We start from the raw sequence: 23830 nt of genomic DNA, 5'->3' as shown, positions 1-23830 counted from the left end.
TTTGTCTAAATCCCACGCGACAAGATTGTCAAATGATGAATCGCATCCCCCNGATGACATCAGTTGCCGGGCAAAGCTCACCAGCTATAAAGGGTTGGCTTCAAATCGCCTATTAAAGGCCAGCTTAACAATAAATCAGTCCAAAGTGACGTCACGTCCGGTAAATTATGGTAGATGTTAGCATATCGTCGTCAAATGTTTCCGATCAACCAATGAAATACCTCGCTTAATCATACAAAAAAGGAGGTAATTCATCGGGATATAGAAAGATTTAGTGCAGATAAATATACAAAATATCATTTAAGGATTTGCGATGCCTCTATTGTTTATGTCTATGTTTCAATACAAGGGTTATCAGGTTTCATCTTGCCTTCATACTTGTTTACATATTTAGTCTGTATAAATAAATATCCCGATAAGCTCATGGATATTACTCTCGATTTAACATCTTTATACAACTAAGAGGCTCATTTGACCTGTATCGCTCATATGTTATCAACTGCTGCCCCTGTATGATAAATAACATAACTTTTCATTTGATTGACCTACATTATAGCTTAACTTTTTTTACTCGTGGAAATGTCAAAGTTGGTGAAGGTAATATCTTTTAACAAACCTGATAGCCATTCACCCAAACTCCTTTGAGCATTTAAACTAATTTGATCCATGACCTTGAATGTGAGACAAGATTTGAACATTTTGAAGCACTCCATACTACATTGTAGCAAGCAACAGCCGAACTTCCAATGAAGTCGTTTTAGCAATATTTCACAATATTTCAGCACTCAACGTCAACAATCTACTCAAACAATATCGAAACTATATCTTTTTTGGTTAGTTTATTTCGATGCCGTTGTGGTACACTTGTTACATTTGCATGATATAGTGTAGAATCGATCCTGATGTAATCATACGTGGTTTTAAAATATCAACTTAGTGTAAATACACATGTATCTGTTTATGATGTAGTTAGATACCCCATGTTAGGTATGTTCCATTCGTTGTTCAATAGATGTGAGCTTTCTTTATAACAACCTGAGTGTAGATCAGGGACGGTTTATGGTCTGAATGATCAAACGCATACGTTTGTAATCTGGTGAAGAATTGGTCAATGACGGTCTGTTTTTCATCCTCCGTTCGGGAAATGGACAATCCCCCGGAAAGCACGTGATGCATCCACGGGTAGATCGAAGCAACTATTGTTCGGGAATATTCCAGTTTTTCTTCCTCGTCTGAAGTATTACAAAATCATAGATATATAATTCCAAATTTGATTTTGCGCTTTGTTACAGGGTCTGTGATTGGTTAATACTAACACATGTGACCCAAAAAAGCAGCTGCTAATATTAGTATGAACTGCTGTTTTTTCCATGGGACTTCTTTTAAATTTTCCAAATCCTAATTTTTCAGTTAGCAATTCAATAGTCGTTCGAGTTGTCTCCCATTGCATAAACTAAACGCGCCGTGAACAAAATTGCAAGGTCTACTGTTTCTCATTATTTTTATTATTGTATCTTTATAAGGTGTATTAGAAGTTTTAAAAATTAATAAGTTAAAACTACAGTTGACCATATTTAAAACAGTCAGACGTTCTGTCGTCCGACGTAGCGACGATATTTATCTGACAAAGCTCAAACTGACAATATTTCAAAGTCACATATGGGTCCGCACAGTGACCAAAAAAGTGGCAATATAAGGAATTAATCTGGATTTTTCCAACATTGGAAAATATCAACTGAGGTGAATCTACTTACACATATAATGTTTTATCCATAAATTTCCACGAATGCGGCATGTAAACACGAGCTACTGTTGCCTACAAACGCCGCACAAAGCGAGGCCGAGACTACAAACAACCGAACGTCGAGGGACGCGGAGTTTGAATTACGACACATAATGTTCCTCCCATGACAAACAAATTAAAGTTCTTTCATATTTTATATCCATGACTGATCCACGAAAACACCCAAACGTGACGAGTCTACTGTAGCGAATGCATTTCCCGTCATGATAAACACCGCTTTTCTCAAACCGGGTGCCAACCCCGGCCTTTCCGTTCTTCAAAATCATCATCCCTCGACATCAACGTACCCGAAGCTACAGTGTTGTAAAATCTCTCTATGTAGCATCTCCTACGTTAAATTAAAACTCATTTGCAAACTTAACCACTGTTTCTTCAATGTTTTTCTCAACATGATTGCTCAAGCCGAATAAAGCGGCCTTTGGAAATTGTCATGTGAATTAGTTTCGAGGTCCCCGAAATGACGTTGCAATGTTACGTCATATTACTACACTGAATTTATGAATTAATGAAAAAAAGTTCGTAATTTAATGATTTTTTTTATTTTCCTTCCCATTGATAGCGATTTGGAATTATAGCTACAGCCGCTAAAGAATGTGTAAGTAAATGTTTCCCCGTTCATACTTTCACGAACACTGGAAATACCCAGATTCAATCCCTATATTTTATCTGTATTATTTTAGAAGTAGTTACAAATGATATGATCACCATTTTTTTTTGTTTAATTTCCTTCAATATTTTTATGAGGATCTTTATGAAAGTGGTTACTAATATATGAACCAAATAATTTTGACACATATTCTGTTGTCTATTGTTAAGCCACAATTTCTCGCTCGGATGAGAAATCGTGCTGGTGTGAGAAATCGTGTTGCGAGCGCAGTAATTTAAGGGCGATTTCCTACCCGGTTGAGAAATCGTGGCGTAACACTCATCCTGGTTTTAATGCTACCTGAATATACCTCACCTTTGTTGACAATGTCAAACGTTGGGTGTTGCAGATAGTCTTTAATTGATTTAACAGACACCAGTTCTAATCCAAGTTCCCTCACTTCCGGTAGAGCACTAGTGAACGGTTCCTTAAAATCAGCCGGCTTTCTCAGATAGTGGTTGGGAAAGTTTGTTCCAAGATATTCCTCCTGTTAATATAGACGATTGATTATTATGTATTATTATATGCTTGAAATTTCTTGCAATCATATCGGCCAGATCCTATACACGTGCCCAGTCCTCAAAAACTCATGTAGACTGGTTTTTCCGGTGAATATGGATTTCTAAATATAGCCTTTATGGAAATTCTCCACAACCTGTCGTAGCGCATGCTAGTGAAATTGTATTGTTGAAGCATGTAATAAAACAGTTATGTGCTTTTGTGCTGATAAATATGATGTGATATAAACCCAAAAATGTGATATTATTCTCGGTTTTGTCTCGGTTAATATTACTTTTTCAGGTTCAAATCATCATCATCATATTCACCAGGACAAAAGTCCATAATTGTATAATAATGACTGATAAATATAAACCCAAAAATGTGATATTAATCTCGGTTTTGTCTCGGTCAATATCACTTTTTCAGGTTCAAATCATCATCATATTCACCAGGACAAAAGTCCATAATTGTATAATAATGACTGAAAATACAAATGAAGGAAGCACCTATTTGAAAATAAAGTCTGTTGATGCAGAAAGCCATATAAAGCAAATAGTTACTGCACCATATGGCCAGTTTGTCCATTTAAGATTCATAAGTCGTGAAGAGCAAGAGAATAAAATTCCGTCTCAAAATGTGTTGATACATATATATAGCGATACAGCAAAAGGGAAGAGTGCCTATAAAAGTTTTACAGATTAGGTATCTCTGTCCCACTGCGCTATGGTTTTTCGTATATACAGTAACTTCCCCTTAACTTCGTTCAGGATATAACTGTAGCACATTCGGACAAGGAGACTTCCGTTGAATGGGAAGCTCAGCCGATTAAAGCGATATTTTTACAATGATTCCCGGACTAGCCCCGCTAAAAGTGTTTAACTTCAGAACTCTGTTGTTGATTACAAAAAATAAAAAATCATCTTTATTTTCTTTATAAAAGAAGCGCAATGTGTGTTTTCCTTTTCAGAAATGATTGATCAAATTTATACTCATGCCGGAAAATAATAGTTTCCAGCACTCATTTACATTTTTCGACAATGGTCCGGGGATCCTTAACATATCATGTTCAGCAAAAGTTACGATAGTTTACATACATATAGATAGATTGGTCACATACCTGTGAAATTACGCCTTCTTTTGCCATATTAGACACGATGCTCCCAAGGCAGAGGTTTCCCATGTGTACATGCAATTGTACTTCATCATTTTCATCTGAAGATGGGGTCATTGTAATAAGAAAACCACCTGAAACACCGGTAAGTCGTAACTTTATCAGCGGCTTTTTGAACATTTAATGGGAGAAGATATACGCAAAGCTCTTTACATTTGTTTTGGTCAGTTCATAAATGAAACCGCATCTAAAAGCTGACATTTCAAGTTCATAGTTTTTATATAAATAAATGCCTATGTGAAAATCCAAACACAATGTAAAAAATATCTTCATAGTATTGTTCAATAAAAATAAAAACCCTATAATAACCAAAACAATTACGATAACCGATGTTTTAGGATTATTTTTACTTTGATTAATATTTCAACAAATGAAATTGAATGTAACATGAGATTCCTACTATATTCGATGAATGTAAATTCCAAAAGTGAGTTTTATTGCAATGATTGTTTATTATAACTAATTTGAGATCGAACACGGCATTTGATTTGTCAATCAAAATAATAACGATATACCGTCCGAAAATGTTTCATTTGCATATGAAGCCCGGATGGCGACTGTCAATGACGTCGATGACCCCGACTGACCCTGACACGTCATGAAATTGATATTTTTCATGACGTCACAAACAATAGCGTGACCATAGAGGTCAACGTAATTCGCCTCACTTTATATATTTCTGTCGTCACCAACCCACAGCATAGAGACCCAGTATTTGAAGAAAATACTCAAAAATGTCTTCAATTCGTCGTTTCTTTCGGTGGTTTTTGTTGATATGTATTTGAATGGGGATAACGCTACTGTGTTTTGCAGTGGTATATCGTGATTAAACCGTCAAAAGATTAGTTCTACTCGCGACTGACGTCATCAAGTAAACAATGTAAGAGCATATTAGCACATTATTTGCAAATAGACTGATTCATAGTTATTTGTATGGGAAATTTAATCAACACAAATGAAATATGTATTTAACAAAATCTTCCTTGTTATGTGTTGGTTAAACATCATAGGTTGTTAAGCGTGCTGACATGGGAAATACTGCGGTTCTTTTATGTATTGTATTCCTATGACAAATGGTTTTATTTTGGGAGGAGTGGATAAAAGCATACATTATTCATCAATCAAAATACATGTGAATAAGCATTCAGTTATGTTGACACCCCTTGACAATCCTTTACATTTCAAATTCAAATAGTTATGATATTTAACGAAAACCATTGTTACATACCAGGCTTTAGTTCCCGTCCCCTAGAAATAACAAAAGACCTCCAATCAGCTTTGGCTTGCTCCTTCATCAAATATTGTTCAATGTCGTCTGCTTCGTCAAGAAATACACCATTTTTGATTTGACAAACTCTAAAATTGATAAATAAAATACGGATTGAAAAATACATAAATAATTTGAAATATTCTCACCTTGATAAATTGTAAAAATGTTGTGTTATCTAATTTTCTAAATTTCACATAGTGAAATTTGCATGAACAAGCGATGACAACTGATATCTAACAGTTTACCCACAATGATTTTACTATCTGTGAAAACAGATTGCTTAGATAATAAATACAAGCATTTCTAACAAGCATATAACTAATAGCTATATCCCCCCAAAAAGAAGTATGAAAGTAGCAAAACTATATCCCTCGAAAAGGAAGTATGAATTTAGCAGTCTGTAACAAATCCCCAATAAATCATCAATAGAAAATAGTACAAATTGCACAAATACTAGAAATATAAATTCAGCAAAGTGGATATACATGTAGTACAATATATATTTTCGTGTTTAAGACTAGTGTTAAATTTGACATGCATAGTTCTTTTTATTTCATGCCGATTTACAACTACAAGTAAGAAGTATATTTAATGATTTGTTTTTTGAAAACCATATATATTTTACGAACATTCCAGAATATCGATACTATCACGAGTTCGAAGCACAAGCACTAGTGAAAATGTAGGTACATTGTATATTCTGCCATACGAGTGAAAGATATATAAAGCATTCCATGGAAAAACTATTACATTTTTCGTTGATAACATTTTGTCAGGAAGCACGACGCAAATATTGATGCATAAAATAGCGCAGGAACTAGTAGCTCAATATTTGACGCCAAGTGCTAAGACGTCGAGTTTGACAACAAGGCAGGACGCCATTTTGAGTAGTTTGCTGAATGCAATTCTTTCGTTTGCTGCAATTACCAAACAAAAGTCATATTAATTGTGCAGTTATGTAAATACCATACTGTATGCTACAAATGTGTTCCAAAAAGCCTCTTATCATGCCATCGCTTCATCTGAACTTGAAACTGAAACACTATGCAGTGAATAGAAAGTATTTGCCCGTTGTCAAATCCTATTGTTGAAAAACACAATAGAAATTGTTGAAATGAAATAGAAAGTATCATTATGATTGGACAATACTGAAAGAAGTAAAAATAAAACGTTTTATTAAAGGGTTAAATTCCTGATATTTCACTGTTGAACATTTAATGAATGTTTATCAAAGAAAAATGACAACTGTATACCGGGAAAGTATCGCTGATGTGTCATTTGAGAGTGTGAATAGATCATTACAGTGAACATCAGTAAACAAAATAACTGACATAGTAATAAGATGTGAAGGGCGAAATTAAAACTGGGAAACCATGGATGTTTCAGACGAAGAGCACGAGGTTGATTGGGCGAATTTTTTCCGGTATTCAGTATTTTATTTATTAAAATTTGTCTGAAACACGTGACTGATACGTACCGTTTTGACAAATAATGTGTTGCTACGGAGGAAATTGCCAGGTCCAGAGTATTGTTAGGGAGACATTGTTCAAACATAGTCCTAGGAACGATCACCGAATAGACGTGGTTGTCAACAGTTAGTCCAGAATCCTGTCTATTACCTGAGAAACACATTCTTCGACTCGATGCATTTTGTTAACTAGTTCAACATTAATTCAGACATGTACGGAAGATATTTTACAGATCAAAACAGTATCCCTTGAACTCTTAGATATATCTTACGTGGATCTATTTCTTATCTGTTCTTAAAATGAAAAGATAAATTATGATAAACGTTTGATTCACCATTGCTAATTTAAACTAATTGGTAGCAAAATCAAGAAATTACCACCTATTTTATCAAATTATCCTGTCATAATGTCATCGAAAGACATCGTAATGCATTATACAACCTTGGATGACTTTGCTTAGCCGATTGAAGTCGTTCATCGGTTGATCGTTATAGTACACGACAATGGCTTGTTCCTTCCCCAGATCTGTTTGTATGACATCTGTAACATAATTGTACTTTCTTAACATGCATTGAAATAGGCACTTTATATTGAAAGTTTTTTCCTGTCTAATGGTATTATATTTACCTATCATTTCATTGAGGAGCGACAGAGAAGATTGTCCGTCTGCAGTTCCATAATCTGCTATGTTGACTGGATGTTCCGTCTTGGAAGCTTGCCTTGAACTAAGTATTCTTCCTTAATGAATTAAAGTCATAGCAATTAAACATAACATAACAGTATCTTTATATATCATAATAAAGTTTTGATGTATTAAACCACATCCACTATGTAACGACAATTTTCAGTTGTTATTAATAATTCATCATTGGGATCGATTTTCACGTTGATGTTCTTTTTCTTCCAATACACTAACGCTCTTCCAAACAAGCTTCATATATTGTAAATACAAACACGTGGGTCGATTTTGTAGCTGCTCTAGGGCAACATTTCTTTGTCAAATGAAGGTACACGCCTGCATGTACATTTTAAATCTTTTAAACACACAGATATATGAAACTGGCAACAAGCTGCAGAGTACAAAAGTACCGAAGCAGCTCTGCTCTGCTTGTTGGTGAAATGAAAATGAGATATGTGACAAAAAAATCCGCGCGTAAAAGAAGAATATTATTATAAGAAACCGAAGAATATATAAAAGCGCCTTTCATTGTATTCTAACGTAATATAATTATTAACCCTAATATTGTATATAGGGGAGAAACAAATAACCTAGGGTTTGAATATGTTTATAAAATAATATGTCATTAATCTTTATTAAAAATTCCTATTCATAGATAGACCCTATAGAAAGTTCATATCAACATAAATAATAGAGTTGAATTTTGCAGATTTTTTAATGGTAGACATCAAATATTCAAATCGGTATAGAAATATTCATGTTGATCAATTTTTCTAACTTTAATTTAACATAATGTGATATTTTTTATATATATTTTAGTTTATTTTCTTTGTTGAAATGCATTAGCTTATGTATGGTAAATAATTGTATCTCACTTAGACTTTCCAAGATGGCCGCCCGACTGATATTGCCAATATGGCCGTGAACATAGTACATATCGTCCTTCTCATCGCTAAAACTGGTCGCCATCTTCATTGTAGGATAATAGCTAAAAAACAGAAACAAGAAAATATTTTGTAGCATCATAATATCCGGAAAGCCGACAAAACAAAGATATGTAATCAAGCCAAGAGTTCTAATGGACCTGTTTTGCTCACCTGATAAGAATCACACACCATTAATATTAAAAATGGACCAATGTCATTAAAGGGTCAAGGTATTTAATTTGAACATATTTTGTACCCCTTACCCCCGCGTACAACTTGTAAAAGCTATCGCTTTTGGTATGTTGGATATTGAAAAGAAATCGTTTTTAGCCAAAAAGTTGACGCCGATCTGACAATGGACGCCGCAGAACCCCTCATATATTGGCAAACGGTTAAATGACTTATTTGATAAACCAAATATTTGGTCTGAATTTGTGTTACAATGGTGATAATACCAAAAAAAATATCCACATCATATTCCTGACAATATCATTAGACAAGGGTTATTTCATAAAAATGGACACATTCAGCATTGCATGTAAACATGCAAATATGACAGCCGTGAATTTATGACGTCATCGTATTTGTTCTTTGTGACGTCACAATGGTTGACATTAAAACTTTACAGACAAATTATTATCAACCGGAAACAGTCGGTACTTTCCTTGAACGAGACAATAATCGTTAACGGACAGTACCGACAGTTCCTGATTGAAAAATTATGTGATGGTGTTGTAATAATGCATTTAATAAATGACTGTATGCTATATGATACGCATAAATGATAAGTTATCATTTTTATCTGAGTTTTTAATGTGAACGTTTCAAAGACAAAGTATGTTACTTGTTAAAATGTTTATGATAATAATCAGTTAGAAACAAATAAAAAAAATGCAAAGCACATTCATTTCATCAGGGATATTCCTCAGACTGTTTATTTATAGGAGAAATAATTCTGACGTCACATTGTAGTTCACTATAGCAATATCCGCTGCAAGTATATGCATATTCGTCAAAATTTCTCGTTCATATAAAAAGTCTGATGTGTGCGGTTGAGATTTTTCTTTTGATATATATGTAAATATAGACTAGTACCTCGACATTGTCTTCGGTGTATTTGTAGCTGTTCACTGAATAGAACTGCTGGATTTATTCTTCATATACCTGTACAATGTATCACCTATATGTATTGCCGCCACTTGACAAGGTAAGTCACTGAAACAAGTAATAGATTAATGTATTCAAGTTAATGATAGATACGCCAATGGTATCCCTTAATTTATTATTGACATCATGATCAAGGTGTCTGTAAAAGAAAGTCAATAAATTCAGCAATTAAAAAGTTAATTTTACTTCATACTGTAGTTCACAGACAGAAAGAGATGATGCCAGACTGGATGCCTGTGACATGAGATACCAAAGAATGATCTTGAATATTGTGTGGTCGCAACATGTCACAAATAAGCATGTAAGATCCATGACTAAACAGCCAATGCTCACAAACATTATCAGAAAGCGCAGGCTGCAGTGGTTTGGATATCTTCATCGCATGGACAACAACCGGATTACCGAACAACTCTACCAGTGGATACCAACCCATGGTAAACGCAGAATCGTCCTAGAACGACATAGATAAACGTCATCCAAAAAGAGACCTCACAAGACTGGGTACTGGTTGGTCTGTATAGGAGGCAGAAGTGGCAGATCACGAACGATCTATTTTTACGTTTCTCTCCAGTCAGGCAGTATGTGAAGAAATGAAGCTGACTGGTAAGGTAAGGTAGGACAATACTGTAGTTCACAAAATGTAACTGCCGAATGCCATTCAAAAATTAACTAATCAATATGGCAACAAATAGCAAAGTACCAACCTATACAATATATGGAAGTGCGAACATCTAACCTTTTTTGAGGTGAGGGGACCCCTGCACCAAATAAACAAAAACAACGGAGCGTTTGGTAGCACATGTGCACCCATAACATAATGGTATTTCAAATCAAAATACAAAGTCAATGCACATAAAAGGTAGTGGTGCTGATAACAAACACCATCGAAATCAACGACGAATTATCAGGAAAAAAAGTAAGAACAAAGAAGTTTACACTTTTCATTTTTAAGCTGTTTGCTCTCCATACCTTTTCTCGATGGAAACAGCGGAGGGGAGTTTGCCACGGGTAACCTTTAGCGTTTACACAAGGTGTGTCAATTGTAAAAATAAAGTTTTTAAAATGCACAATATGTAGAAGAAAATGCAAAATTAGGATATCCTATGAAAACAAATTACAGGTGATATATTAAATATCTCGAAAGCGAAAGAAGAAGGAGAAAAAACAGGAAACACCATAACCTAAACATTTTTGATTGGAAGAGGTTTTTTCACCGTATTGTTCTAATGAAATATATGGTTTTCCGTTGTCCAATGTCCCGGTGCGTTGTTTTTAAGAATAAAGTTTTTTTTATTAACACGTATGAATGATATCAGTTATGTTCCTTGTTCATGATGTTTGTTTCATAAGGAAATATGTATTGTTTGTAAAATTAAATACATTTCAATTAATCTGAAAGAATTTGAAATAGAGATAACTTACACTTCCCCGTGTTTTTCGAAATGCATGTTATACTGTGTGTTGTGTTAATTGCATGTTAGTCGTTTTATTGAAGATGATGTACGCTCAATTGAAGTAGAAAAAACCAGCGCCATTGAATTACATTTTAACCGATATTCCAACCTGGCACTCCCGAACTCTGTACGGTCTCCCTAAAAATATTGTGCTAACAAAGCAAGAGCAGTAGACTTTTCGATTCCTTTCATCTAAATATACTATTGTATATTTAAAATTAAACGGACACAGATTCAGCTTACCTGTTTGGTTTCTCAATTCCTTCTTCAATGACTGTGCCTTTAGCTGAGCGGTGCTGGATACAATGATTCATGTTTTACCTGACCAGTAATACTTGTTTTACATTAATTCCTTCTTTAATGGCTTTGCCGTTAGCTGAGCGTTGCTGCACATAATGATTCATGTTTTACCTGACCAGTAATATTTGTTTTAGATTAAAATAACTGTAATTCAATTCAAGTTTCTTTTCTTTTATAATTCAATGGGGAAGCGTATATAGGAGATAGCAAAGATGTTCCTCAGATGCGCCAAGAGACGTGACTGAAATTTTAGAGATTAAATAAAAAAAGGCAGATAACCGAGAAGCCCGTGATTTTGCAAAGTAATGTAAAAATAATGTGGTTTATTTTAGTTGGTATCAGGGACGAATGGAAAACGACAAGCACAATTTTACAATAACAGAATTAAGTGACAGCAAATACACAAACCGAAATAATGGGTGCGACAACAGGTGCTTGCATTGATTAGTTTAATGATTATGGTTTAACACGCCATGTTTACTTAATATGAAATAGGTGAGACCTAGTCAGCGGGCACACATCAAAATACAGTTTTCTGCATAATTTAACTGTATCATTTTATGCACAGTCGGTAGAAAAGCTAGAATCCGATCCTTGCATAATTCAATATACCATTCTATATATATCAATCACCAATCATCATTCCGCCCGAAGAGGCCCTAGAAGGCAGACAGGCCTAGCGGACGATTTATTGGGTTGAACATGCTTTGGAAGATGTTGAAGAAAATCAAAATCGTCCCTAATGTAACTTTTGACGGACTTACAAAGTGGTTTCAATAAAATGTCCATAAAATGACTCAGACGTTGTGTGCTACTGTTGGGTCCACCGACAATAGGTCTCAATTTCAAATCTGAAGGATTTTCTACTTCAATATAAACAGAATTTTGCTCTGTTATTGCATTGCTTATAATTTCACTCTTGTGTATTTTTGGTAAACCATAGAACAAACTCGTGTTGTGTGTAAACACTGTTAAATAGTTTATTTCTTCATCTACCAACATGTTCTCACCTTGTTTTTTCAATAAGTTATTAATCATTGCACGGGTTGAGACATCAGCATTGTTATTAATATCTTCATAAAGTTCCTCATCAGAAAGCATGTCAGTAATATGTTTAAAATAAAAATCGGTGTTCATAATTACAACTGCACCGCCTTTGTCCGCTTCTTTTATCACAATTGAACGGTCGTTTTGTAAACTTTTCATCGCTTGTGTCTGCTTAAAAGAAAGATTATTTTTGACATGTCGATTATTACTTTGTGAACTTTCAAGTGGGAATTTGTTTAAACTTTCTAAGACATCCTCTAACATTTTATCTCTGCTCTTAGGTGGTTTGAAATTTGATTTGTTTCTAACTAAACTTACAGTCTGAGTTTGTAAATGTATATCCTCGTCGCCATCATCATCATTATTACTCTTAGAACAGAACATTTCATTTAATCAGAGTCTTCTAGAAAATTCCTGAATATCGCATTTTAATTCATTAACATTAGGCTTTTCTTGCGTAGGACAAAATTTCAAACCCTTACTTAATAACGCTAATTCGTCTGCGTTCATCTACTAGATAAATTAATTACCTTTGGTTCGGTACACGCTACATTATTTTCTATAGTCTTACTTGCTCCATGTCTCTGTTTTTTCTTGTTCCACCTCCTCTATTTTTTATTTGGCAATGTCCTAAAAAATAGTTGTGTTTCAATGATTTTCCTATAAATGTAGTTCTTACACCGGATGTGTTCAATTGTGGTTGAGCTTTCTGTTGGTGAGCAACCTTTCCTTGTCGCGGAGGTATTTCCCTTCGGTCCTGTTGTTGATGTTGTTTCGTCACGGCTCCTTTACCCGTGGATCCTTTGGATGCAGGTGAAGTTACGACTTTGGCATACGTCTTTGGTGTTGTATTTATCGTCATCGGTGTTGTGAGTGTGACCGGTTCATTGGTTGGTGTTTTCTGTGTTTTCTGTGTTTTCGGTGTTTCCGGTGTTTTCGGTGTTTCTTTGATAAACATGCTCTCCCCATACGCCGAAGGGTAATTTCGTAGCCATGTCCTTTTCTTCTCCCATATTCCGTAAGATCTCTCCTCCTTATTCTGGCATTCTTGTTTCCACTGTGAAATGAGAGGTTCTGCTATATCTTCATTCCAGGAATTTTGTACAATTATATTTTCCATTCTATTGTCTACTGCTTTGTAGCCCTGATTTGCCCTGTCACTTTTATTATCCATCATCTGGATCTCAGCCTTGAAACCGTATACCGCAGTATGTGCGCGGTTTTTCTTGTCTTCCTCATCTTCCCCTTGAATTACTTTCGGGCGGAACTTCCTGGGTAAGACTGGAGTGTTTTTCCCAAGCCAGACTTTGTAAACATCAGTGGTCTTGGAAAAGTTTAAGAAGTTCCAAAACAACTGTTTTCTTTCTGGATGATTGATTTCCGGATTTTCTTTGCGTCAATTTGATTGGAAACCGGGTCCGGTGTAAAGTTTGATTGAGCAATGTGATTCACTTCCTCAACCGGAGTTTCAGCAGGTTTGCTTGCACTGTTGTCCTTACTCACATAAACAATATCGATAAAACGAAGTAAGTTTTTGTTGATTTCGTCCAACTTACTTACAATCGCTTTGAAGTAGTTTCTTTCCTCAACCATATTTGCTGTGATACTCCAAATAAAGTTGTTGTCAAGTCGATCCGTAAGTAGATATATATTATAAATCAGAAAAATGATTCTTACGGACGAATACATATTATATAAAGAAAAATTCTTAACAACGAGTCTAGTACTTTCATCTCAAATAAGATTGTTTATATATATATATCGTGGTGGGGAGGGTGGATAACTAAGTATTCTTCATCCCTCCCGAAACCCCTGCCCGTCTGTGGGATTTTCTTTCAAAATATAGGATAAGAAGACAGGGGCATGTTTGGCCCATTTCATTATTTAAAGTTGTTCTGGACAGTATTTGTTAAAATTTATGTGTATTTACACCATTCGAAAGAAAAAAGTCCCTTCATAAAACTATAACAAAATGGCAAACATGCCCGTATTTGAAGAGTCATCAAACTCTTTATTGTTGGAAGAGTGTATGGCCTAATATGCACCGCCTTGGGGTAAGTTCGGCAGGATGTCTGGGGTACATGTAAGTTCGGCCCACATTGGAATTTGCATAATCATGACATCAGAAAGCATGCAACGTCATATTTTCCCGCCATTGCCTTGCTTCCCGTGTATGGCATTGGCAGAACCTGTTCCTGTGTCATGGGACGAACCTGCCCAACATTTATATTTTAAGAAATATGTATATTAGTGCAATACGAAACTCAATACTAGGCTTGTATGTATACCATCATGTGAAGCTGTCGGTTTGTTACACGTATGCCATCAATAAGTAGCATTTCGGTTTCGAACTTGCCCCGGTCTCCACAAGTTGCCTTAACCCCATATTGAACCCTGTCGCTATGGATCTGCCCTGGTTCGTTGTTTTGATTGTTAGAATCAATTACCGGTCTATTTGTTTGTTTTCTTCAGTTGGTACCGTAAAGTACTGAAGAGAGTATAAGAACGAAAATAAAAAAGATAATTTACACTATTATTAGACTAGTGTTTGTTAATACATGCATCCAAAAGAATCAAAGGTCTTAATCTAGAATTGATTACATTACGCTGTACATATTGTAGAGATTCTGTCTTTTCGCTAGTTTTAAAAGACAAAGAACATTCAAAGACATGAAAATACAGAGGAATTGTTAAGTCTTGAAGAACAGTCGAATATCCAATAATGCATACGTTCATAAAAAATGAATTTTTACTTTGATCTTAATTTGGCGTTCCTCTTGAAACTACATGTATGTATACTTGCACACGTCAGTTATACACCGAAATATATTCTTATCCATAATTGTACTTACCGCATTTCCACTGTTTTCATTCAATCATTCTGATGCCAATAGTGATCATATTACAAAAACATACATACACACAATAACTGTAAGAGAATTTACTGCATATTTTTATCTGAAGTAATTTGGTAAGAAGACGAAGCAGATGTCACAGCAAAACGCGCCTTTAAAAAATAAATCATGTTCTTAAAAATCAGGTTACGGAAAACTATGACATTATTCGGAGATGAAAATTCAAAAGAAAAAAAAAATATCTTTCTGTTTGTTGAAAAATTCAGAAAGAAAATGTCTGTATTTGAACTTGTGTTAAAATGACTTCAGAAGAACTTTTTAAAAGTAACATCATTGAAATGCATGAAATACGTACACTACATCTAAGATATCCATTATGTGTCCATGCCTACAATGAAGTTAAAAATGTACACTGAACTGTAGGAATAAGAATAAACTAAATTAAAATGTTCTATACAATGTTGTATAGCTCCAAAAAATTGAGTTGGCTTCAATGAATGTATTGCCAACACTTTATGATGACGCGTGTTAACAGGGACGTCACAGTCGCGCCACAACATGTTTTGAACGTCAATTCGGCATATCTCAACGCAAAATACGTATGTTAAGACTTATCAGTATCAACTGATGCTATTTTGAAGCTAAGGACAAATAATCAAGCGCATGTACTGGATGAAAACAATTTTCGGTTCGAGAAAAATGAACATATCAAAATAAATGTAGGACATCGAAGGATTTCATCACTAACATCGACTTCTAAAAAAATGTAGGATTTTTTCTGAACATAAAGATCTGCCGGAGATAAAAAAAAATACAGGGTATTCATTGAAAATATCAAATTAATTGTTTGTGCAAAAGAAGAACACCATTGCAGGCACAGAGCAACGCACGTTGTCGTTTTTGCGAGCCTGAACGACCGGAAGGACGAAGGTTTTTGAAGCCTTCATATAGCATAGAATCAATTCACTCTCATTTTCCCGTACTTTCCGTACATATGTTGCTAATATGACTCAGGCATGGCCTGGGGAGAGCGGAGCACGTACTGTACATTTGTTTCAATAGTATAGTATAAATTTTGAATAATAACATTACCCATTTTGATACATACAAAATGTACCTGTTCTTGGTTTTTTTATAATAAACTTGAATATGTTGCTGGGCAAAATCATTCATCCTTGGTTTAGAATGATCTACATTCACACTACACTAATATGACGCATCACATGTTAGCATGAAGTTGACTGGTTTGTACTACAGTTCTACTAGACCATATTGATAGCAATAGTATCCTCATTTGTATATACCCCCTCCCTCTACTCATGTCTGTTCATAATATTAATTTATTACAATATTTTATATTTTTATTTTGATCCTAAAACACTTGTTTTTAACCGATCTCTCTGACGCCTCTAAATAATGTTCAGTATATTGAACGTTTGAGATTATCCTGTTGAAGTTGAAGTGATCCAAAAAAAACAAATGCCATTTAAAAAAAATCATAGAGTAAACATGATAATGAGAGTTGTAGGCATAATGTTTAAACAGATGGTTTGAGCTGATATGGCAATCCATGAAAAACGTATCTGTTTTTAACTTAAATATGTTTAGCATGTTAGACATAGCGGCAGGTTAGAGACTGTCGCGTCTCCCACCACTATGCGTATAAAATGAAGATTTTAGATAATTTAGGTAATCCACGTGAAATGATGAAATTTAATGTTTGTACTGATTATATACATTAGAATTTCCAGGTATCTATAGCAGGAGATTCCTCCTTTTCATCGTTGCTATTGTGTTAACTTGATGGAATTGATGTCAGTTTCATGATGGACTTGAGAAATATTGTTGTTAAATGTGGTTGAATAAAAACAATTGCTATCATTACCAGGTACATCATATGCAGAATAGTTTTGATTTTGATTAGAAATGGTTATCGACGGTCGCATATTATGCAATCTGTTAACAAAAATAAAATTAGTGAAAACATAATGTTTCTAATTCTCGTCTTTGCTGATATTCATAAAGCAGAGCAAACTAATATGTTCACTGCAATGTCAAATCAAAAAGCTGTTATGATTTACACAGTTGGACGGAATTTACAAATTGTCTCAAGCGTTTAAAGTTAATATTTATCAATAAAGATATTTTACTGTACAAAACTGTAAAAGTAATTGTTAATTTTGTTGCATTAGATGAAACTAGATTCAATCTATTGTACAAGCAGACCCAGCATTGAAATTCCAGTTTTAGTTGTAAAATCTAAATGTAATATCAAAAATTTGGATCAAATATCGACAGAAACGACCCCCAAATGGAAGAATTTAGAAGAACTATATAAAGTTGACGTTCTACAATAAATGCAGAAAAAAACAAGAGTAGTGATACTGAAAAATCCTCAATTTGACCCTTTGAAACACCTTACGTTTTCCCTTGGAAAGGTGTCGGTGACAATTCTGTTTCATCATGAGTATCTGTATCTGGAGCAGACGACCCATGAACTTTGACCTCATCAATGATCTGACCTTTTACTATCCAACCAAGTGACCTCGTTATTGACCCTGCATACTCGGGTATTTCCGTCTTAGTGGGAATGGCCCTCGTTTGTTACGACCGATTATCAATATTTAGATGTCAAATGTGTATGTTTAGAAAGTTGTCAGTTTCAAATTATCTATTTCTTTACAAAATCTTAGCTAATTTATTCGACAGTAATACAGTTTGCCGTCTAGTCACATTCTTACGCACTCTTCGACGTCATTTGCTATTTGCTTGTGACATTCATGTTAGCTTTTTGATGATCATGTCAATCATTTCTCTTTTCGATACAAAAGGAAAGGAATCGTGGAAATAAACACGCCTAGTGTGTTGAATATGGTCAATATTATTTTTTAAATTCGTTGTTTCGAATATATAATTTTCCTGCTTCGTCACATTTCGCTCTATTATTCGATTCAGCATATTTACGGGCTCCATGGGCCGGAAGAGGTCACCGAAAGTACGAAAAGTATCTAGGCTGTAGCTGAACGACTTGGTGATGAAATCAGTTTGGTTGGATGAGATCTATTCACACGCACATGTTACCGGTAAAGCAGCACCCTAGAGCTTCGCTCTTATAACGGCTCACATTGCTCGGCCGATCGCTTCGCGATCGTCGGAGAGTGCCCGCTATTATCTCCTTGCAACGAAAGTTCGGAGGGATATAGGATTCCGCCGGTTCGTAATTATGTTACACTCTTTGTCATTGCTCTATCGACTTTATTCCTCAATATAATTTTTTGAAACTTCATACAAGTGGGTAGTATGACAATACCTTGAACAAGTTTGCGTTTCGGATTTCTACATTGAAGGTCAATGTCATTGTTACTACTTTATAAAAACTTTGTCATCGATTTATCGACTTCATTCCTCTATGAAATTTCATGAAACTTGATATATATGTGTTTGGTATGACAATACCTTGAACAAGTTTGCGTTTCCTTTCTATGTTTAAGGTCAGGGTCACTGTTACTATTTTTAGGAAAAACTTTATCATCACTCTTGCGACTTCATTACTAAACGGAATTTCATTAAACTACATACAAGTATTTGGTATGGCAATGCCCTGGACAAGTTTGCGTTTCCTTTCTATGTTTAAGGTCAGGGTCACTGTTACTATTTTTAGGAAAAACTTTATCATCACTCTTGCGACTTCATTACTAAACGGAATTTCATTAAACTACATACAAGTATTTGGTATGGCAATGCCCTGGACAAGTTTGCGTTTCCTTTCTATGTTTAAGGTCAGGGTCACTGTTACTATTTTTAGGAAAAACTTTATCATCACTCTTGCGACTTCATTACTAAACGGAATTTCATTAAACTACATACAGGTATTTGGTATGGCAATGCCCTGGACAAGTTTGCGTTTCCTTTCTATGTTTAAGGTCAGGGTCACTGTTACTATTTTTAGGAAAAACTTTATCATCACTCTTGCGACTTCATTACTAAACGGAATTTCATTAAACTACATACAGGTATTTGGTATGGCAATGCCTTGGACAAGTTTGCGTTTCCTTTCTATGTTTAAGGTCAGGGTCACTGTTACTATTTTTAGGAAAAACTTTATCATCACTCTTGCGACTTCATTACTAAACGGAATTTCATTAAACTACATACAAGTATTTGGTATGGCAATGCCCTGGACAAGTTTGCGTTTCCTTTCTATGTTTAAGGTCAGGGTCACTGTTACTATTTTTAGGAAAAACTTTATCATCACTCTTGCGACTTCATTACTAAACGGAATTTCATTCAACTACATACAGGTATTTGGTATGGCAATGCCTTGGACAAGTTTGCGTTTCCTTTCTATTTTTAAGGTCAAGGTCACTGTTACTATTTTTTTGAAAATAAACTTTGCCATCGCTCTTCCGACTTCGTTCCTCAACAGAATTTCATGAAACTTCATTCAAGTGTTAGGTATGGCAATATCGTGAACAATTTCGCGTTTCAAGTTACTGCGTTAAAAATCAAGCTCACTGTTACTATTTCTTGGAAGAAATTTTGTCATCGCTCTACCGACTTCATTCCTCAATTACATTTCATGAAACGTGATACAAGTGTTTGGTATGGCAATGCCTTGAACAAGTTTGCATTTCGGGTTACTGCGCTAAAAAGGTCAAGGTCACTTTTACTATATTAATAAAACAAATTGTCATTGCTCTAACGACTTCATTACTAAACGGAATTTCATGAAACTACATGCAAGTGTTTAGCGCGGCAATGCCTTGGACAAGTAGGTTACTGTATGTACAATATCCACAGTGCAGTGGAACAGGTATCCTGAATAGTAGGTTACGGTATGTACAACAACCACAGTGCAGTTTGACAGGGATCCTTAAAGGGAGGTTAGTGTATGTACAAAAACCACAGTGCAGTGGGGCAGGGATCATTAAGGGAAGGTTACTGTATGTACAAAAAACACAGTGCAGTGGGGCAGGGATCATTAAGGGAAGGTTACTGTATGTACAAAATCCACAGTGCAGTGGGACGGGGATCCTTAAAGTAATCGAATGCGCACTGTCGCTTTCCGCTATCTTAGTAAAGGCATAATAACAAAAAAGAGGGTTTTAAAAACTCTTTACTTTCACAAGCATTTCGTATTGTTACAAAGCTACGTGTTGCATCACAAAACAATGTTCTGTAACATTTAAGATCTCATTTATTTATATGTAACATTCAACACTGAAGTCTCTTTCTCGGGTTGCATATTCAAAACTTTCTGTTATGTACTAAAACTACACCATTGCCGATCCTAACATGTTGGAAGAGACCATAGGGCCTATCCAATCAAAATGTAAAGTGTGATATGCGATGATTGTGAAATACGTCATGTGTGTGTGTTGACCCAAAAGCGTGAATCTGATAATTGGATTTCAAAACTCTTACGATAGCGTTACAGAGATTCATGATACAGCTATAGATTTGGCAAGCGGATCTCGGGTTTGCTTTTATTTACGGCGTTTCTATCATTTGAAGTTGCTACTGAATACTGTTTTCAATCTATTTCGCTGTTCATGTTTAAAAAAAAAATGCTTTAATAGTCGTGTTACGTTGCATCTTTTTGATATATATAAAGTGTAAGAGAAAAGGTAAGTGATTGGAGAGGGATGTAAATAGAGGGGGACCATTTGTTATATAGTTTGCCGTTTTGTATTTAGTGTATCCGTATGTGTCGTTATATCTCTTTCCGGAAAATAAATTGAAGAAGAAAAACACGTGTTTATTATCCTCTCACGATGAAAGAAAGACAAACTTTCCCTAATCCATAACACATTATACATGTAATTATGACATCTACAACGCACGGTACGAAAAGAAATAATACGATACTGCACCAGCCACTGCGCGAGAGGAATACAACCCAAAACCGCTTTCAAGGTTAACACTGTAGGTTTTAAAGCATGTTATACATCGTAAGTGAGTAACAAGAATAAAAGTTGGAGCACAGAATCTATGCTTGAGCACGAGAACGGTTTCATGAATACGGGCCCATGTCGAATAAGTCTCAATCAACCAGACGCTTGATCACTTGTAATTCGGCGTAGCTTGCGCAGCCAACCAGAGTCTGGTTGAACGACACAAATGGCGAATTAGACACATACAGGAAGTGAAATATGTTGGCAGTATGTGTAGAGGCACATCGAATGAAGGATACTACATGCTTTTTTTTACTTAATGTTCCTTATCTCCTATTGGTACATTTTATTATATTTATGTAAGATAAAATCCGTACGTTAGTAATGTCGTTCAACCAGACGCTTGATCACTTTGTAATTCTCTGTTCGGCGTAGCTTGCGCAGACAACCAGAGTCTGGTTGATAGAGACGAGTACGTTAGAGGTTTAAATCACTTTTAATTCTCATTTTGATGTAGTGTAACAGGCTTTTATTAAACTTAACAAATTAAATAAAAAAAATAATCAAATCACGTAACAAAATTAGGATATAAATGTGTAAATTGATTGGAATTTAATTTATTTATTGAATTCTTAACAGCCCATCAACACAGAAAATGTCTTTGGGGTCAATTAAAGGTAGAGTAAACACGGAGAATGGTTTGGAAAGAAATTCTTCTGAAAAATAATAACATTGAAGATATCATCAATATAGTGTTTGTTCTCTAAGTAGACTATACAATCTTAACGTACTGACCATGGCTTGACAATGAATGAACACACATGTACGTAACGTTGTTAATCAGACTGGCACGTTGTTTGTGAGTTATGGTAATATGTTGGTGTTATCTCCCCTTATGTGTAACTGGATTTTTTTTCATTTTAAGATTTGTTTATGTAAAATAAATCTCGGTATTTACTTAAGTCATTTTGATGGTCGCCCATGAAATGAAAGACTTTTTATAAGCCTGTCGTTTAATTAATCTATTCGACTATAAAATCTATTTCAAGTCAGTCTTGATACCGACATGCACTTTTAATGCGTTCTCTCACATAATTACTATACTAGTAACTAATTCAACTTCTTTATTTATTACATGAACATGTTAGCCTTCCAAATCGTCCTGTGTGGGTGTTTTCAGACAACCATAAAAGCACGTGCGCGCTTTTTCACGTGTACACCCCTTTCAAAACCTAAGCAGGGCTAAGTAAGGCGTTGTTCAAATTATTAAGGAAGTCAATTTGATAAATATTCTTTGCGTGTTTTTGTTTTAATATGGCACAAAGACGAACCAGACAACGGTTCAATGACGGTAAAATGAATTAAGGTAATTCCCATAGTTAACATTGCTATAGATCGAGGAAATGATAAGAAATAGATATGCTGCATGTTACATAGAAAACAACGGAGGAGATTTTGGTATTTGGCATGCTAATTATGTGTAGCTGAAAGATTTTTTCCTATTCACTGAAATGATTACAAAGTTACTCAGCGATTTTGAACATACTGAACAGCAGACTCTTGTCCACCAGACACTTCAATAAATGATGCGGTGTCCTTCATCGCATCAACAATCCTGTCTTCTGCTACGCTCAATGCAGCAGGTGGAGGCCCGCCTCCAGTCTTCTGTCGCTCCAGGCGATTGTTGGTGATTTTTTCCTTCGCACAGCGACCCATGTTCCTCATCCTCTGACCTACAAGCTACCTCAGGGCATTCACTGTTTTGAACTGTGTTAGACCAAGGGTAGGCTATTGTTGGGCAACGACGTCACACATAATGTGATTATATTTGGTTTGAAGTTAATGCATATATGTTTGATTACCGAATTCTGACGATACAAATGATATAAACTGTGTATGTGCCATTCGTTGGTTACCTGAGGGTAAGTGTTGGAACCATTATAACGGTGTACTTCCTACAGTATGTCCTATATATGCAACTCTTTTGAATAGTGACATGGCTCAAAATATACAAACTATACACATTCTTCAATTTGAAATAACCAGTGCACGTCTAAATTCTAAATTAAAGCTTTATAAAGTAAGGGGGAGGGGGTCACGCTCCGTCCCTTCTGTTACAACAGTAACTTAGACCTAGTATTATCCGCTGACTCATTGAAGGACAAAACAGCTGTATGTGGCATTGTCAACCATTTGTTTGCATGCTGTATCAATTACCAAATGTTAAAGTGCAATAACCTGGGCCGGGGGGGGGGNATTAAATATTAGTGCTGCTGATTCTATTTTAGCATGGCTGTACCTACATGTATAAATTTATATATGAGAACGAATTTCGAAATAAATCAATTAAAAATCAACGATTCATCATTTAACCCCAAACATCATTAGGGTTCTGTTGAAATCTCGCGCGACAAGATTGGCAAATGATGAATCTCATCCGACCCCTAATTTTCCATTTATCTTGTTTGTAAGCCCCTCCCCATGTAACAGTGACATCAGCTGCCGGGCAAAGCTCACCAGTTATAAAGGGTTATCTTCAAATCGCCAATCAAGGCTAGTGTCATGACGACTTTTCAGTCCAAGATATAGAAAGGTTCAATACCAATAAATAAATAAAAGATGATTTAAGGATTTGCGCCGCCTCTAT

General features: G+C 35.2%; 1 protein-coding gene across 1 annotated transcript; it reads right to left on the bottom strand.

Moving 5' to 3' along the window:
• Nucleotides 1-831: 831 nt before the first annotated feature.
• On the bottom strand, nt 832-22899 carry LOC110459920. Its single transcript, XM_021512428.1, has 12 exons — nt 22730-22899; nt 13114-13705; nt 12753-12803; nt 11331-11383; nt 8416-8528; nt 7489-7599; nt 7303-7401; nt 6870-7011; nt 5351-5478; nt 4069-4196; nt 2766-2937; nt 832-1232 (listed from the first exon to the last, which is right to left on the bottom strand). The coding sequence occupies exons 1-12, from the start codon at nt 22897-22899 to the stop codon at nt 1006-1008; spliced, it is 1986 nt and encodes a 661-aa protein (XP_021368103.1). The 3' UTR covers nt 832-1005.
• Between the last annotated feature and the right edge of the window lie 931 nt (nt 22900-23830).

This window comes from Mizuhopecten yessoensis, unplaced genomic scaffold (assembly GCF_002113885.1).
Source record: "Mizuhopecten yessoensis strain PY_sf001 unplaced genomic scaffold, ASM211388v2 scaffold10275, whole genome shotgun sequence".
Taxonomy (NCBI): Eukaryota; Metazoa; Mollusca; class Bivalvia; order Pectinida; family Pectinidae; genus Mizuhopecten; species Mizuhopecten yessoensis.
Note: the sequence above shows the minus strand (reverse complement) of the source record. Positions and strands in the feature narration are given on the sequence as shown.

Excerpts from the sequence above, each read along its gene's own strand:
- LOC110459920 (XM_021512428.1), bottom strand. The coding sequence starts at position 22,899 with ATGGGTCGCTGTGCGAAGGAAAAAATCACCAACAATCGCCTGGAGCGA. Across the intron at positions 8,529-11,330 it reads GGAATTGAGAAACCAAACAG|CTATTATCCTACAATGAAGA; the intron begins GTAAGCTGAATC and ends TCTGTTTTTTAG. Across the intron at positions 5,479-6,869 it reads ACACATTATTTGTCAAAACG|AGTTTGTCAAATCAAAAATG; the intron begins GTACGTATCAGT and ends TATCAATTTTAG.